At 40.9% G+C, this 18,248-nt stretch overlaps 1 protein-coding gene across 32 annotated transcripts in view; it reads left to right on the top strand.

Annotated features, from left to right (window-relative positions):
- The window catches only part of EPB41 (erythrocyte membrane protein band 4.1), a 231,276-nt gene that overhangs the window by 190,491 nt on the left and 22,537 nt on the right, over nt 1-18,248 (top strand). For 11 of the 32 annotated variants that reach the window (XM_007979720.3, XM_037988782.2, XM_007979728.3 and 8 more), the window contains one exon: nt 17,451-17,900. The exons of 20 other annotated variants lie outside the window; for them this stretch is intronic. In XM_007979720.3, the coding sequence (XP_007977911.3) occupies nt 17,451-17,900 (450 nt within the window). The remainder of the gene's footprint in view (nt 1-17,450; nt 17,901-18,248) is intronic. One more of the 32 variants, XM_037988542.2, reaches the window with a different exon arrangement.

The following is an 18,248-nucleotide window of genomic DNA, read 5'->3' as shown; positions in this document are numbered from 1 at the left end:
TTTCCTCAGCCTCCCAAAGTGCTGGGATTACAGGCATGAGCCACCACACCCCGCGAGAAATCTGTTTTGAAAGTACTAATTAGTGGCCAGGTGCAGTGTCTCACACCTGTAATCCCAACACTTTGGGAGGCCGAGGTGGGAGGATCACTTGAGGTCAGGAGTTCACGACCAGCCTGGTCAACATGGGAAAAAACCCATCTCTACTAAAAATACAAAAAATTAGCCAGGCAGGATTGCGTGGGCCTGTAGTTCCGGCTACTTGGCAGGCTGAGCCAGGAGAATTGCTTGAACCTGGGTGGCGGAGGTTGCAGTGAACCAAGATGGTGCCATTGCACTCCAGCCTGGGCGACAAGAGCAAAACTCCGTCTCCAAAAAAAGAAAACAAAAAATATATTTCTCTGAGGAAAATTCCCCAATTCACAGCTTTTTTGGGCAGTATTTACCAGTAAGTCAGAATAAAGCGACATTCTTTTTTTTTTTTTTAATTAATTAATTTATTTTTTGAGACGGACCCTCACTCTGTGGCCCAGGCCAGAGTACAGGGGTGCAATCTTGGCTCGTTACAACCTCTGCCTCCCGGGTTCAGGCGATTCTCCTGCCTCAGTCTCCCAAGTGGTTGGGATTACAGGCACGAACCACCATGCCCGGGTAATTTTTGTATTTTTAGTATTTTGGCCAAGTTGGTCTCGAACTCTGGACCTCAAATGATCTGCCTGCCTCGGCCCCCCAACGTGCTGGAATTGCAGGCGTGAGTCACTGTGCCTGGCCCCTTTTTTTCTTTTTTTTGAGACAGGGTCTCACTCTGTCTCCCATGCTGGAGTGCAGTGGTGCAATCACATCTCACTGAAGTCTCGACCTTCTGGCCTCAAGCAGTCCTCCCACCTCAGCCTCCCAAGTTGCTGGGACCACAGATGTGTGTCACACCTTGCTAAGAGACAGGGTTTTACTGTGTTACCCAGACAATCGCAAACTCCTGAGCTCAGGCCATCCACCCTCCCCAGCCTCCCAAAGTGCTGGGATTACAGGTATAAGCCACTGAGCCTGGTTTTGGGGAGGTGCTTTCTAATAAATCCCTAAGCACATGTTTCTTTCAATTCCCTTGACCAGGCTCCTTTTGCTCTAATACTTGGCTGAATAAATTAATTATTTATTAACAATTCAGCATGATATTTAAGCCTAAGAAATCTTTAGTTCCTTTGGGACATTTTCTTTGATGTTTTTCTCACATTATTTGCTCTGTTAATGTGTAAACTTATGAATAAATCTTATTTATTGCAAACGTGATTCTGGTTGCTACTAATCATTAAGGAAGTAGGAGTTAATAATACTGTTCATAGACCTACTACCAAAAAAATCCAAATGAACCTCTATTTCAGCTGATCGGCAACAGATTGCTGTCAGCTAGTCTTTCTCTTGTTTTTCGTTATATTCACTCTTCTCTGTGGCCTAATAATTAGTTGTCTTTTGCTTATTTGTAAGACAGAGACAACCTGCTGATGTGTGTTCAGTTCTCAGAATGTTATTTTAAATCAGCTTTGAACTAATTTGACTATGCCAAGTTTTAAAAATAATTTTTTTTCTAACCAATTTGTCACTACAACAGATGTAGTTGTCACATCTGTTAGAAACATATTAGTATGATGCATTTGTCTTTTATGGGCTTTTTAAAAGCACTGTACAAATTTGTAGTTAATAACTCTCCAGTATTGCCACTCTAATCTTATTGAGAAGTGAAGAATGGTGTGGGTGTGGATGTGTGGGTGTGAGGAGAGCTTGTTCCCGTAATGTGAAATCAACAGAAGGTATAGCACTTTATCTCTTACTTCACCTTGGGTAAACCATCTCTTATCTTAACTCACAGATCTAGATTTTATTATATTATTCAGGTGATTATTTCGAACTGATGCTTCGGCCAGGCACCGTGGCTCACACCTGTAATCCCAACACTTTGGGAGGCTGAAGCAGGTGGATCACCTGAGGTCGGGCGTTCGAGACCATTCTGACCAACATGGAGAAACCCTGTCTCTACTAAAAATACAAAATTAGCCAGGCGTGGTGGCGCATGCCTGTAATCCTAGCTACTCAGGAGGCTCAGGCAGAATAATTGCTTGAACCTGGAAGGCAGAGGTTGCAGTAAGCTGAGATCACACCATTGTACTCCAGCCGGGGCAACAAGAGTGAAACTCCGTCTCAAAAAAAAAAAACCTAACACTTCACATTTTAGAGTGGTCTGTTTACTAGCTCAAAGTATGTACCTTGTGATCTAAGTAAAATAACTTTGTAGTATTTCTCCAAAGTCATGTTTTCTTTTATGAGTTTGTTAAAAATGCTAACACAGAAAGCCATTTTTACTATTATACGATTTCTCAAAAAGATAAAACATAGTTAATATTCAATAATAGTTTTCTATTAATATTCTATTAATATTCAATAATAGTTTTCTAATAATAGCTGTCTGTTACATTGGTTCTGTAGAATCAAAGTAACTATTTCTTGGGTTTTTTGTTTGTTTTGTTTCGTTTTTTTTTTTTTTTTTTTTTTTGAGACGGAGTCTCGCTCTGTCGCCCAGGTTGGAGTGCAGTGGCCGGATCTCAGCTCACTGCAAGCTCCACCTCCCGGGTTTACGCCATTCTCCTGCCTCAGCCTCCCGAGTAGCTGGGACTACAGGCGCCCGCCACCTCGCCCGGCTATTTTTTTTGTATTTTTTAGTAGAGACGGGGTTTCACCGTGTTGGCCAGGATGGTCTCGATCTCCTGACCTTGTGATCCGCCCGTCTCGGCCTCCCAAAGTGCTGGGATTACAGGCTTGAGCCACCGCGCCCGGCCTTTGTTTCGTTTTTGAGACGGAGTCTCACTCTGTCACCCAGGCTGGAGTGCAGTGATACAATCTCGGCTCACTGCAACCTCCGCCTCCTGAGTTCAAGCTATTCTTGTGCCTCAGCCTCCTGAGTAGCTGGGATTACAGACACCCGCCGCCACACCTGGCTAATTTTGTATTTTTAGTAGAGATGGGGTTTCACCATGTTGGTCAGGCTGGTCTCAAACTCCTGACCTGAAGTGATTCGCCCACCTCAGCCTCCCAAAGTGCTGGGATTACAGGAATGAGCCACTGGGCCTAGCCTCAAGGTAACTGTTTTCTATATATCAAATGTTCTTAAATGCTTATTATGACTTTAATCAATTTTTAGAACTGAGAATTCTGTGAAATCCTGCCAAACAAATTTAATTTTGTTCCATTCTAACTTCAGAGTTTTTGTACTGGTCATAGCTCCTTTTTCTCCATCTTCATCCCTCCACCCCTACCCTTCATAGTGTAATGAAATAAAACTGACCACCAGAGTCTTCTGGTCTCTTAGACATGCTTAGTATAACCTTTAATATTTGCCCAAACACTTTGACTTCTGTAGATCTATTCAGATTTGAGAACACTCATTTGATCTGTGGAGTTCTTGCTGGTGAGTGCAGTGTAAAGGCAAAATTTTCTATTATCTAATAGTTAAAATTTTGCATCCGGCATGGATTTTGAAGCTGTTTGCTTTTACATTCACCTGTTCTGGGGATAATCTAATAACAGCACTATTTAGGAAATTATAAAAACAATGTTTGATGGATAATTATCATTGGCTAATTTCATTTGCTGTCCTTTGTTAGAAGCTGCATTGTGGAATTATTTTCCTATCATAAGCAATTTTATCAACTCTAGTAAAGGCCCACATCTTCCAGAATAAGCCCCTTTATCCAGATTTTATACAAGCGTAATCTTTATATACCAGAGAATAGCAATAGACTGTGAAAATGACTCTGAGTTTCATGGAGAAGCTAGTGAGCACTCTAAGGATATATTTCTAGCTAGAAACTAATAGCATACAACCTTAAAAAAAAAAAAAAAAAAAAAAAAGGCAAGAGAGGGTACATCCAAGAGAGAAAAATTAGAATGAAGAGAAATGTATTGCATGACAAAGAATGTCACACTAAAGATGGAATTTTAACATCACCTTTTGCTAGCCCATCGTTACTCTGTTGTTAGTTTATCCCCATCTTGAGTGTTTGTGATTCTAATGTCCTTTTTTAAACTTCTGAGTGGCCGGAGTTTTCCACTGAAACTGTACAGAACTATTATTTATCAAGCTTTTGGGGGTGGGAACCAGAGGATGTTTCTCTTTTCGGTAATTTTTGTTCTTCTGTCTTCATTTATTTCCTTTTTTGGCTGAAGAATGGGCTCCTACTGCTTGACTTGTCATCTTTATGTGCTGTTTACACATGGCTTTTGCAAAAGAAGCCATTACCACATCTGATTTATCTTTTATTGCAAGTGCCCATTTAAAAGCATTTGTTTTAACTTAAAAAAAATTGTTTTAATCATCAGGCTAATGTTCCTACTGATTATTATACAACCTAGGGAAATACTGATATAATGTTTCAAAATAGGAAATTACAAATATTTGTATTAATGTATAAAGACATATGTTTTGCTCTGATTTTCTCCTAGGCACTTAAAACCATTCTTTGCTGAGACATAACCTTGTCATGTTTTGTTAAAGAGAAGAATATAGAAACAAAGCACTCGCAATTAACTGATCTTATCAGGATTAAATTCTACATTTTTTAGTTTGCATGTTGCAGACCATCTGGGGGTATACTTAAATACATTGTTGATAATTTAAGTGACTGTAATATTTATTGTTTACTTTAGTTAAGAACCAGGAGCTGGACTCTTCTGCTGGGTATCTTCCTTCTGTGCTTAGCAAGATAACCTCGATTCCTGCTGGTTCTGTGGGCATTTGCACTGCAAAGCATTTCTTACTGGGTTTGCAAAGCAAGGGTAATGTGCTCTGTGGGTGTGTGTGTGTCTGTGCACCCTCACCCCCTATTCCCACTGCCATCTCTGTTCACTTGCATATCAAAACTTCTTTTTCTCAATCTGTAAATCTTATTAAAAAGTTTAATGAATCCCTTTTCCCAGACATACAGAAACACTAATAAAAGTTTTATGTATTAAATTTTCCTCAGATATTTGCATTTCAGCAAACCACAAAGTCATCGCACAGATGATGGTGACTGATTACAGCATTGGTCATATCATTATTACAAGGCCAGCCTTAAGTCTCATTTTACTTGGCAGAATGCAAAATAAAATGAAAATAATGTGAAAAACAATGGTATAGTTTAATGGATGTGGTGGATTGGGGATTACATCGTGTAAAGTGACTGCAGAGGTATATGCTAAATCTCAGACACTCTTTTTGAGGAAAATGTAGTAATTTCAAGGAGCAAATGTGTGGGTAATAGCAATATAGAAAGGTAAGCTTTAAGGCTAGAAACAGTAATAAATCTCTGACATTTTAAAATAGTTGTAAGTTGTGTGACTAATCAGAAATATTCTATTTTCTTTCTTAACAGACAGTATATATCTCAAAACTATCCATTATTCTTCCTGAGGATCTTGGTTCAGGAATATTTATGAAATAGCCTCATAGTATACCCATTTTAATTCTCCTGTCACAATTTCTTTCTTCAAAGTTGTGATGTTCTCTAAAATATAATGAGGACCTGTTTGAGAACTTGCTAACAAAAGCTGGAAGGAAGCTCAATTTTGGTTAAATCCATAGGCTTTGCCCACTTTAGGAGTTCAAGAGACACCATGTAGAGACTTCATGTCTTTATTGCTTTGGTTCATGTTACTTTGCAAAAAGTAATATTTTAAGAAATATAAATCATTCTGGATATGAATTGTGATGTAATAGTATCAATCTATAGTGTATACCGCTAACCTAAAGTTATTGTTTAGATCAGTTTTGGGGATACTTTGATTTTTTTTTTTTTTTTTTTTTTTTTTTTGGTAAATGGAGTCTCTGTCACCAGGCTGGAGTGCAGTGGCATGACCTCAGCTCACTGCAACCTCTGCCTCCTGGGTTCAAGCGATTCTCATGCCTCAGCCTCCTGAGTAGCTGGGAGTATAGGCACGCACCACCATGCCTGGCTAATTTTTGTATTTTTAGTAAAGACAGGGTTTCACCATGTTGGCCAGGCTGGTCTCGATCTCCTGACCTCATGATTCACCCGCCTCAGCCTCCCAAAGTGCTGGAATTACATGCATAAGTCACCGCGCCCAGCCGATCTTTAATATTTTATATTCCCTATTGCCATCATGACTTTGGCAAGAGAGTGATAATTTCCTTTGAGTATCTTTACTGTTTCAGAGGTAGATACCTAAGAAGAAAGTTTACTAAGGAATTAAATCACAGATAACCACTTTTTTTCTTAGGATGGAGTCTTGCTCTGTTGCCCAGACTGGAGTGCAGTGGCGTGATCTCAGCTTACTGCAACCTCCGCCTCCCGGGTTCAAGCAATTCTCCTACCTCAGCCTTGCGAGTAGCTAGAATTACAGGCAACTGCCACCATGCCCAGTTAATTTTTTTGTATTTTTAGTGGAGACGGGATTTCACCATGTTGACCAGGCTGGTTTCAAACTCCTGACTTCAAATGATCCACCTGCCTCAGCCTCACAAATGGCTAGGATTACGGGCGTGAGCCACCACACCTGGCCAACAACCACATTTTAAATCACTTCCCTGATAATATCCTTTCTACCTCTAAATCAGAAAACATTAAAATACAATGAAACTACAACTTAAATGTGAAGTATTTCTTTTCCACCGGATATACAGATATATTAAATTTATCATCATTGACTTTGACTTTTTTTTTTTTTTAACCCCAAGTTTATAACCTCCACCTGCCAGGCTCAAGTGATCCTCCCACCTCAGCCTCCTTAGTGGCTGGGAATATAGGCACATGCCACCACACCTGGCTAATTTTTTGTGTTTTTGGTAGAGATGGGGTCTTGCCACATTGTCGAGGCTGGTCTCGAACTTCTGGACTCAAACGATCTGCCCGCCTCACCCTCCCAAAGTGCTGGGATTAAAGGTGTGAACCACCTCACCCAGCTGACTTTGACTTTCAAAACCAACTAACTAAATTACCAAGGTTTAATATGATATTCCCCTTATAAAAGATAACTTTTATACTACGTACCAGTTGCTAGCTTATAATTCTTTCCTCTAACTACTTTTTTCTTTTAGAAACCTATTAAGTCTTATTTTTTACTTTTTTTTTTTTTTTTTGAGACGGAGTCTTGCTCTGTGGCCCAGGCTGGAGTGCAGTGGCCAGATCTCAGCTCACTGCAAGCTCCGCCTCCCGGGTTCACGCCATTCTCCTGCCTCAGCCTCCCGAGTAGCTGGGACTACAGGCTTGGAAGATGTTAAGGATTTTTTAGCACTTTCTGCATAAATTGTTTACTAGACTCTTCAAGTTTTAAAGATCATTTCACTACTGAAACCAGATACGAGTGCTTGCATAAGAAAATAATCACTTTTTATTACAAAATTAATACATACTTATTTTAGAAAGGTTAGGAAATACAAAAAAAAAAAAAAACACAAACAAAAAGATCGTTTGCAATCCCATGATTATTAATATTTTTGTACACCTTAAAATCTTGTTCTTGTTTTTTTGAGATGGAGTCTCGCTCTGTCACCAGGCTAGAGTGCAGTGACGTGATCTCGGCTCATGGCAACCTCTGTCTCCCAGGTTTAAGTGATTCTCCTGCCTCAGCCTCCCGAGTAGCTGGGACTATAGGCACATGCCATCACACCCAACTAATTTTTGTATTTTTAGTAGAGACAAGGTTTCACCATGTTGGCCAGGATGGTCTCAATCTCCTGACCTCATGATCCACCTGCCTCAGCCTCCCAAAGTGCTGGGATTACAGGCGTGAGCCACCGTGCCTGGCCACCTTAAGATCTTTTTCGTGTATATATGTATACATTGGAAAATATAATTTTTAAATGGCTAAGAAAGCATAACTGATCAATAGGAGGGTTTAGTCTTTGAATTATATAGAAAGATAAAGTGAGACAATAGCAGTGTGTTTTCTTTCTTTTAATAGAGAAAGGAGTTGTTTTTCTATTGCTACTCAGAGGTAAAATTGGTCTTCACTAAGTGGGGAACAAGTGACTAAATGTGTGGGGATAAAATTACTACACAGATACTCTTATATGGCTCTTATGTAGCAAAATTTTAGAAAAATTTTCAGAATATATTTTCACTTTGATCTCTTAAAGGATAAGACAGTCTTGTAAGCATAACTGTGGTTCTTTTTCTTTTTTTTTTTCTTTGAGACAGAGTCTCACTGTCGCCCAGGTTGGAGTGCAGTGGCACAATCTCAGTTCACTGCAAGCTCCGCCTCCCGGGTTCACGCCGTTCTCTTGCCTCAGCCTCCCGAGTAGCTGGGACTACAGGCGCCCACCACCATGCCCGGCTAATTTTTTGGATTTATAGTAGAGACAGGGTTTCACCGTGTTAGCCAGGATAGTCTCCATCTCCTGACCTCGTGATCCGCCAGCCTTGGCCTCCCAAAGTGCTGGGATTACAGGTTGAGCCACTGCGCCCAGCCAACCGTGGTTCTTTTGATAGTCTCTTCAAATATGTAAATCCTTACTTCAGAAATAACCTGAAAAGAAAAAGACTCTGGATTGCATTTAATGGAGAGGCAGCAAAATACCTATAAAACACCCATATCCTGCTTTTTTTTTGAGCTGGAGTTTTGCTCTTGTTGCCCAGGCTGGAGTGCAGTGGCACAATCTCAGCTCACTGCAACCTCCACCTCCTGGGTTCAAGCGATTCTCCTGCCTCAGCCTCCCAAGTAGCTGGGATTACAGGCACGTGCCACCACGCCTGGCTAATTTTGTATTTTTAGTAACGACAGGGTTTCTCCATGTTGGTCAGGCTGGTCTCGAACTCCCTACCTCAGGTGATCACTGGCCTTGGCCTCCCAAAGTGCTGGGATTGTAGGCGTGAGCCACCGTGCCCAGCCCATATCCTGCTTTTAATGATATCTGGAATTCATAGGTCAAAAAAGGGGTAATTTTTAACTCATAAAGGCACATGTATAATCAGGGTCTGATGATTCTGAGACATAATCCCTTTGCACAGTTTTTGAGAGAAAGCTTTTAGGAAAAAAAATCTTGTTTTCTTCCCCAAAACAAAGAAAATACTGAATTATCATACTTAGCAGGAGCCATTGACTTTTTAAATGAAATTGAGAATCTTCAAATAATGTTTCTGTTCCATTAAATATTTGTCTAGCATTCTTTTTTTCATATTATTAAAACCAACTAGATATCATTGTAGTACTTCATAGGCAGCCAGTCTTTCTATCATAGCACCTTTTTTCCTTTTTCTTTTCTTTTTTTTTTTTTTTTGAGATGGAGCCTCCCTCCTGTCGCACAAGCTGGAGTGCAGTGGCACAATTTCAGCTCACTGCAACCTCCGCCTCCTGGGTTCAAGCGATTCTCCTTCCTCAGTCTCTTGAATAGCTGGGATTACAGGTGTGCACCACCACGCCTGGCTAATTTTTATATTTTTAGTAGAGACGGGGTTTCGCCATGTTGGCTAGGCTGATCCTGAACTCCTGACCTCAGGTGACCCACCCCCCTTGGCCTCCCAAAGTGCTAGGATTACAGGTGTGAGCCACCACACCCAGCCAACATCTTTTTTCTTATAGATTCCCCATCAATTCAGGTAAGCAACGTCTAGATTAACACCTTTGAATCACATTAAGTCTCAACTTTGCCTTTTTGTCACTGAGGATGGTTCAGACACAGCCATATATTATCTTCTACTTGAGAAGATCCCTTTCAAGTTTTCAGGCTAATTTGGTATGTGCAGTTGCAGTCTTATATAATCCAATGGCCCTTGATGATGGTCATAGCCAAAGGCAACAACACTGTCAGTTAGAATTCTTTACTGATATTAAATGCCAAATTCTGGGTGTCTTGTGACATGGAGACTTTGTATCTTCTTCCGACCAGTCTTGTCTTCTGGCTTTTCAGCCTTCTTATATGTAAAAATGTAGTGTCAGCCACTAAGAACAGACTGTTAAGAGGAGTTTGGACGCTGTTTGTACTTCTCAAAGTTAGAGTCAGGTTTGTTATGTGTTATTTTGAGCATGATAGGACATGTCCTGAAGCTGGGCACACTGGCATGTGCCTGTAGTCCTAGCTAATTGGGAGCCTGAGGTGGGAAGATCCCTTGGGCCCAGGGATTTGAATCCTGCCTGAGCAACATAGCAAGAGCCTATTTCTAAAAAATAAATATATACAGGAGTAAAATAAATAGGACATGTGCTTTGGTCCTACTTGAAATACCTTCTGGTGTCATGGGAAGAAGATGGGCTCTAGAACCAGAGATAGATGAGTTTAAACAGTAGCTGCCCATCTGTTCATCCATAAAATAGAAATAATGACTAATTCATAATTATTCTGTCAATAATTCAATGAAAAAACATGCTAAAGTGATTAGCACAGCACCTGGCACATGGTAAACATACAAAAATAATAGTTTTCTCTTATTTTACTGATGGAGGAGATAAAATGCTGGACTAGACTATGAGTCTGGTCAAATGAGCCACTGTTTATTTCTTCCTAAGCGTGCTTTTCTAAACATTTTAGTTACTGAATAGCACAGGGCAAAGAAGAAGTTCTCAAGTGACCTGGATTTACCTAACATACCTTCAACATGTTTTTACTGAGCATCTATTACATACCAAAAATTGTACAAGAAAGAGAGCTAAGTAAGACAATAACAAGTTCTCATCCCCCAAGGATTTCATAGTCTAATGGAAAAGACAGATGAATATGCCAGTGACGATAGGGTACAATGGGAACAAAAGAGGACTGTTATCTAAACATATTTTAAGCAGCCAAGGAAAATCTAGAAGAAATGACAATTGAGCTAAGTGTGGACTTCCAGGCAGAAGGAATAACATTTACAAAGGCACAGAGGTAAGAGAAAGATGCTCTGTCCTAGGAACTAAAAATAGTTGAAGTAATGGGGAGAAGAATATATGTGGAGGTGTAGCTGGATGAAGCTGGAGAGAGAGGTAAGGGTCAGATTTTAAAGTATTTTCTGTCTTACTAAAACCCAGTGAAGGGTTTTAAACTAGAAAATTGAATTTTCAATGTTTAGTTTTAGAATTAAGCACTTTAGCAGCATGATAGATGACACATTCAAGGAAGGTTTGAGATAAGAAGGAGGGAAGAAAGGAAAGAAGAAAAACTGTTGATGGCATTTGTGGTAATCTGGATGAGGTATTCTAAGAGCTTTAACAGGCCGGGCACAGTGGCTCACACCTGTAATCTCAACACTTTGGGAGGCCGTGGTGGGCAGATTACTTGAGGTCAGGAATTCAAGACCAGCCTGGCCAACATGATGAAACCGTGTCTTGACTAAAAATACAAAAATTAGCTGGGCATGGTGGCACGCATCTGTAACCCCAGCTACTTGGAGGTTGAGGCAGGAGAATCACTTGAACCCGGAAGGTGGAGGTTTCAGTGAGCTGAGATTGCACCACTCTACTCCAGCTTGGGCGAAGAGCTTGAACAAAGGTAGTAAATGTGGGAATTGATGAGGGAAACATTAAAGCAAATAGATAAAGGAGATATTAAAATGGAATAAAAATGCTTTGGTGACATAATCTCTGGGGGTTAGCGGATAAATATAAGGAAGGAGTTGAAGATGATTCTCAGAATTCTGGCATGGATGACTGAATGGATGTATATACCTTCTACCAATATGATGGAAATGATGGAGGGGCCAGATGCAGTGGCTCACTTCTGTAATCCCAGCACTTTGGGAGGCTGAAGCAGGTGGATCACCTGAGGTCAAGACCAGCCTGACCAACATGGAGAAACCCTGTCTCTACTAAAAATACGAAATTAGCCAGGCGCGGTGGCGAATGCCTGTAATCCCAGCTACTTGGGAGGCTCAGGCAGGAGAATCGCTTGAACCTGGGAGGCAGAGGTTGCAGTGAGCCGACATCACGCCATTGCACTCCAGCCTGGGCAACAAGAGTGAAACCCTGTCTCAAAGAAAAGGAAAAAAAAAGAAGAAGTGATGGAGGAAGTTGGGGAGGGATAACCAGACAGCAACAGAGATGAGTTTAGTTTGCAACATGTTGCATTCTACACCCCTGGGAGGATGCTCAACAAATAGTTGTCTCTGTTGTCCTAGAGATCTGGATAACAGCGTCAACTGGAAAAGCTGATTTGACCATATGTGAGAGTGCTATAAATGGTAATCCAACCTGTTATGTTTTTCTTTTATTTCTGAAGACTAGTACGTATTAGGTGCTCAGTAAATATTTGTTGGGTTGAAATTACTGTGTCTAGGGCTTTTATCATTGTTCTCGTCTATACATGCTTTGGAAAACAATAGGTTGATCTGTCTAATTTAACTCAGCAGTAGGCAAGTGTGGGTCAGGTGGTGCTGACCTAAGTAATGTTTAGTTCACAAATAGCTTCTTGATGACAGACTACCACTTACCACTTGAACAAACTGGCACAAAATTGGCTTTTACTTGATTATCTTAGGTATTTTTCTGATTATTAATCAGCCTTCTCAGTTGCGACAAATTGTTTAAAGAAGCCCAAAGTTCCTCTCCATGTGAATGGGTTCAGATAGCTAGTCACAATGCTAGGACTAGCATGTAGCAATTTCAGAAAGCCTGTTTGTTTTGCCAGCTGATCTATTTTTGAACAGCTCTGTAGCCACTTGCCTGACTCAAAAGAAACAGTGAGATAAGTGCCCTGGAAAGTAGCATAGCATCTTAACAATATGACAGATTCATTCTAGTGTCCCCCAGGCCCTAGCACATTATAGGTGTTCTGCTCATTGGTTGGTTGAATTAAATGAGGAAGTATACAATATGGTTTCATATACAGTATGTTATTGTATTTGATCCTCAGAACCCTATAAGTCAAACCAAGTATTATTTTCATGTTAAATATGAAGAAATTCATATATTCTTGTCAAGAATAATTGCTGTATCTCAGATACATTTGCAGACAGAGACAGCCCTGTTGTCAGTCTTTCAGTTCCATCTTTCATATCCTAAGTCATATTTGTTATCAGCCAATGAAAGATCTACCTAATATGAATTCACCTGGTGCCGGTTTGAGATGCTTTTGAGTTGCATGTTTCAAGATGGCTTGGGAGTGAAGCTGGCGTGAAGTTCCTGTGTGTAGTGTGCCTTTCCTTGCCTTTATAGAGCCCTGGTTAATATTAATCAAAATGGAGGCTGGTTGACAAGTTAAGGAGCAGCAGTGATTTTCCTAATATAATACATGTAACATTGCTTTGAGTACTACAATGTGTAAGCTGGTTCAAACTATATTGTTTACTCATAGGAACACCTTCTTACCTTCTTTTTTTTTTTTTTGAGACGGAGTTTTGCTCTTGTTGCCCAGGCCGGAATGCAACGGTGCAATCTTGGCTCACCGCAACCTCTGCCTCCCAGATTCAAGCAGTTCTCCTGCCTCAGCCTCCTGAGTAGCTGGGATTACAGGCATGTGCCACCATGCCCGGCTAATTTTGTATTTTCAGTAGAGACGGGGTTTCTCTATGTTGGACAGACTCGAACTCCCAACCTCAGGTGATCCACCCACCTTGGTCTCCCAAAGTGCTGGGATTACAGGCGTGAGCCACTGTGCCCAGCCAGGAACACCTTCTTAAGAGATCTTTTCTTTATTGTTTCTCTGTGGTTTATAATATGGTCAAAGGCTCTTACCAATATTTCATGCCTAAGCGGCTTATATACAGCTCTCTGGTGAGCACATGCAGATGTCACTTGCCATGACATTTGGCTTTGGTTAGGTTATTTCTTTTTCTTCTTTTGACTTTTATTTTAGGTACATGTGCAGGTTTGTTACGTAGGTAAATTTGTGTCATAGGGGTTTGTTTTACAGATTATTTTGTCACCCAAGTACTAAGCCTAGTACCCAATAGTTATTTTTTCTGATCCTCTCCTTCTTCCCACCCTCCACCCCAAGTAGGCTCTGGTGTCTCTTGTTCCCCTTGTATCCATGTGTTCTCATCATTTAGGTCCCACTTATAAATGAGAACATGCAGTGTTTGCTTTTATTGTTCGTGTGTTCGTTTGCTAAGGATAATGGCCTCCAGCTCCATCCATGTTCCTGCAAAGGACATGAGTCGTTCTTTTTTATGGCTGCATAGTATTCCATGGTGTGTGCGTGTGTATGTGTGTGTGTGTGTGTGTGTGTGTGTGTGTATATATATCACATTTTCTTTATCTAATTTTGCCATTGATGGGAATTTAGGCTGATTTTATATATTTGTCATGTGAATTGTGCTACAATAAACATACACATGCATGTGTCTTAATGGTAAAACGATTTATATTCCTTGGGTATACACCTTGTAATAGGATTGCTGGGTCAAATGTTAGTTCTGTTTTTAGCTCCTTGAGGAATCACCACACTGCTTTACACAGTGGTTGAACTAATTTACACTCCCACCAACAGTGTATAAGCATTCCCTTTTCTCTGCAACCTCATCAGCATCTGTTATTTTTTGACTTTTTAATAATAGCCATTCTAACTGGTGGGACATAGTGTCTCACTGTGGTTTTGATTTGCATTTCTCTAATCAGTGATATTGAACCTTTTTTCTTATGCTTGTCAGCCATATGTATATCTTCTTTTGAAATGTGTCTGTTCATGTCCTTTTGCCCATTTTTTAATGGGGTTGTTGTTTTCTTGTAAATTTGTTTAAGTTTCTTATAGATGTGGGATATTAGACTTTTGTCAGATGCGGAATTTGCAAATATTTTCTCCAATTCTGTAGGTTATTTGTTTACTCTATTGATAGTTTCTTACACTGTGCAGAAGCTTTTAAGTTTAATTAGATCCCATTTGTCAATTTTTGCTTTTATTGTGATTGCTTTTGGCATCTTCATCATAAAATCTTTGCCAGTTCTTAGCTGGGTGCGATGGCTCATGCCTGTAATCCCAGCACTTTGGGAGGCTGAGGTGGGCGGGTCATGAGGTCAGGAGCTCAAGACCAGCCTGGCTAACATGGCGAAACCCCGTCTCTTCTAAAAATACAAAAATTAGCCAGGCGTGGTGACACACGTCTGTAGTCCCAGCTACTTTGGAGGCTGACGCAGGAAAATCACTTGAACTCAGGAGGCAGAGCTTGCAGTGAGCCAGGATCACGCCACTACACTCCAACCTGGGTGATGGAGCGAGATTGTGTCTCAAAAAAAAAAAAATTGCCAGTTCCTGTGTCCGGAATGCTATTGCCTAGGTTGTCTTCCAGGGTTTTTATTAGTTTTGGGTTTTACATTTAAGTCTTTAATCCATCTTGAGTTGACTTTTGTATATGGTATAAGGAAGGAATCCAGTTTCAATCTTGTATATATGGCTAGCCAGTTATCCCAGCACCATTTATTGAATAGAGAATCCTTCCTTTCCTCATTGCTTGTTTTTGTCAGCTTTGTTGAGGATCAGATAGTTGTAGGTGTGTGGCCTTATTTCTAGGTTCTCTATTCTGTTTCATATGTCCGTTTTCATACCAGTACACCATGCTGGTGTTTGTTTTGTTGTTGTTGTTGTTTTCTTTTCTTTTTTGAGGCGGAGTCTCACTCTGTCACCCCGGCTGGAGTGCAGTGGCTTGATCTCAGCTCACTGCAACCTCCACCTTCCGAGTTTAAGCAAGTCTCCTGCTTCAGCCTCCCAAGTAGCTGGGACTACAGGCACATGCCACCATGCCCAGCTAATTTTTGTATTTTTGTAGAGACAGGATTTTGCCACGTTGGCCAGGGTGATCTCGAACTCCTGACCTCAGGTGATCTGCCCACCTCAGCCTCCCAAAGTGGTGGGATTACAGGCATGAACGGGGTTTTGCATTGTTGGCCAGGCTGATCTCAAACTCCTGACCTCAGGTGATCTGCCTGCCTCAGCCTCCCAGCATGCTGGGATTACAGACATGAACCACCATGCCCAACCCACCATGCTGTTTTGGTTACTATAGCCCTGTGGTATTGTAGAGATCTTTCACCTTCCTGGTTAGCTGGCATTCCTAGGTATTTTATTCTTTTTGTGGCAAGGTTATTTATTTTTCAATGACTCATTCATTTCCTACTAGTGTGAATTCCTTCTTCTTCCACCTAGAGCACCTTTCTTTTAACTTAGGAATAGGTCCATCTACTGGGATGGTATCTTCTCATCCACATGCTCTTCCAGGTACAGTGGTTCCGCAGTATCTGTGGGGCCTTGGTTCCAGGACCTCCCCTGGATACCAAAATTCACAAATGCTCAAGTCTTGGATTTAAAATGACGTGGTATTTACATATAACCTATGCATATTCTCCTGAATACTTTAAGTCATCTCTAGATTACTCATAATACCTAATACAATATAAACGCTATGTAAATAGTTGTTATACTGTATTCTTTAGGGAACAATGACAAGAAAAAAGTCTGCACATATTCAGCATAGATGCAGTTTTTTTTCCAAATACCTTTGATCCATGGTTGGTTGAATCTATGGATGCAGAACCCACAGATACAGAGTGCTGACACTACTTGCTTTAGAACTGTTTTTCCTGTGGAGTGAGGTATTCGGCCCAGGAGGGAACTCTGTATTTCCAGGATTTATTTCTCTTGGAGGTTGGAAGTGTTGTGTCTTTCATCTGTGAAGAAATACATATCAGCTGCTGGGTCATTTTAATTGTTACAAAGAAACATGTCACCACTTTTGATATCATGTTTGATGTCATGACAATGATTGAAGTAAGCCTGTGCTAGATGTACTCAACTTCTGTCTCCCTGACAGCTAGTCTAGATTTTAGCTTCTCCATGCAGGGCTAGTGTGAGAATACATACAGTTTGGAAATATGAAACATTTTTCAACCTGATTAGGTTCCTTACGGATATGTTTTGCCTGTAATCCCAGCACTGTGGGAGGCCATGGTGGGAGGATTATGGGAGGCCAGGAGTTTGAGATCTGCCTGGACTACATAGTGAGACCCTGTTTCTACAAAAATGTAAAACCTAGCCAGGTTTTGGTGGAGCATGCCTGTAGTTCTAACTACTCTGGAGGCTGAGGCAGGAGGATCCCTTAAATCCAGGAATTCAAGGCTGCAGTGAGCTATGGTCACACCACTGCACTCCAGCCTGGGTGACAGAGTGAGACCCTGTCTCAAAGAAAAAAAAAACAATATATTTTGACTGACTCACAAATTGCATTGTGTCCTGTGCATAGTAATAACTTAGGCATTTAGGAATGACAAAGTAACTCCTTTAAGTATGTTACACAAGGAAGACCATAGGAATATAAATTGCTGGATAATTGTTTTTCAGATTAACAATGATATAGAAATAGGACCAAAATGAGGTTGGAACTGCTTAAGCTGCTGATAATGTGTAGTGAACAGCAGTTCTTCCTTTTGACCATGTTATCAGCTAAGATTCATAGTTTATATTAGTAGCAATATTTTTGAGGCTTCCAAAAATCACTGTTGATTCTCAGAGTTCATTCTCCCACTTATACCTAATCTTCTTGCTTTTGTATGTGTTCATTCATTTGTAGAGTATAAATGGCATTCGCACAGAGGAGGTGGCTGTCGTGACAAAGGGGCCATCTACTAACCCTGACTCTGAATGGGAGGGTCCCAAGCATTCGGTAGTTCCTAGTAAAAGCCAGATGACCACCCCGTCGGAGTCTCTGCAAAGCTTTGCCTTTGGCTCCCTCTCCATAAGCAGCAAGGAGACAGAAGAGAAGGAGGAGGGGGCAGCTGGCTATCTTGATATTAAGGAGATGCCAAGAGGCCTAACTGGGGAATATATAGGAGTGGAGGAACAGGCCGGTGCCTTAAAGTTCCCAGTAACACCAGCTTCCTGTCAGCTGCAACCTGGTGAGAAAAAGGCAGAGAGTAGTGAAGAACATGTTACACCAGGAGAGCCACCTGGAAAACAAAATGGATCATTTCTTGACTTTCATGTGGGTAACCAGTTCCCCACCCTCATTCGAAGTTTCCAGGTAGTAACTTATTCAATGATGCAGGTCTAATGACTGTCTTTGGAAGAGGGCCAGAATCTGTCCTGTGTAGGAGATGGTGGTGGTGTGCTGAGGGTAGTGGCCTCCCTGCTGTTTTCAAAATCACAGAGTAAAATTAAAGTCTTTGATTGTGCCAAAGAAATTCATTCAGAGCAATTAACTCCATGGCTAGAAATGCTTTCTTCTCTGATAACTGAACAAAACTCCAGCTGTTGGTCTTTATGAAGCTGGTTAAGTGTGTTCATCTTTTCCTTGCTCAAGTGTGGGCCATGGAAAGAGGTGAATTGTGGCAACTTCTTTGGTGAGGAGGCTTCAGTGTTCTGAGACCAT

Source organism: Chlorocebus sabaeus, chromosome 20, assembly GCF_047675955.1.
Source record: "Chlorocebus sabaeus isolate Y175 chromosome 20, mChlSab1.0.hap1, whole genome shotgun sequence".
In the NCBI taxonomy this organism is placed as follows: domain Eukaryota; kingdom Metazoa; phylum Chordata; class Mammalia; order Primates; family Cercopithecidae; genus Chlorocebus; species Chlorocebus sabaeus.
This window is presented reverse-complemented; position numbering and strand designations above follow the sequence as displayed.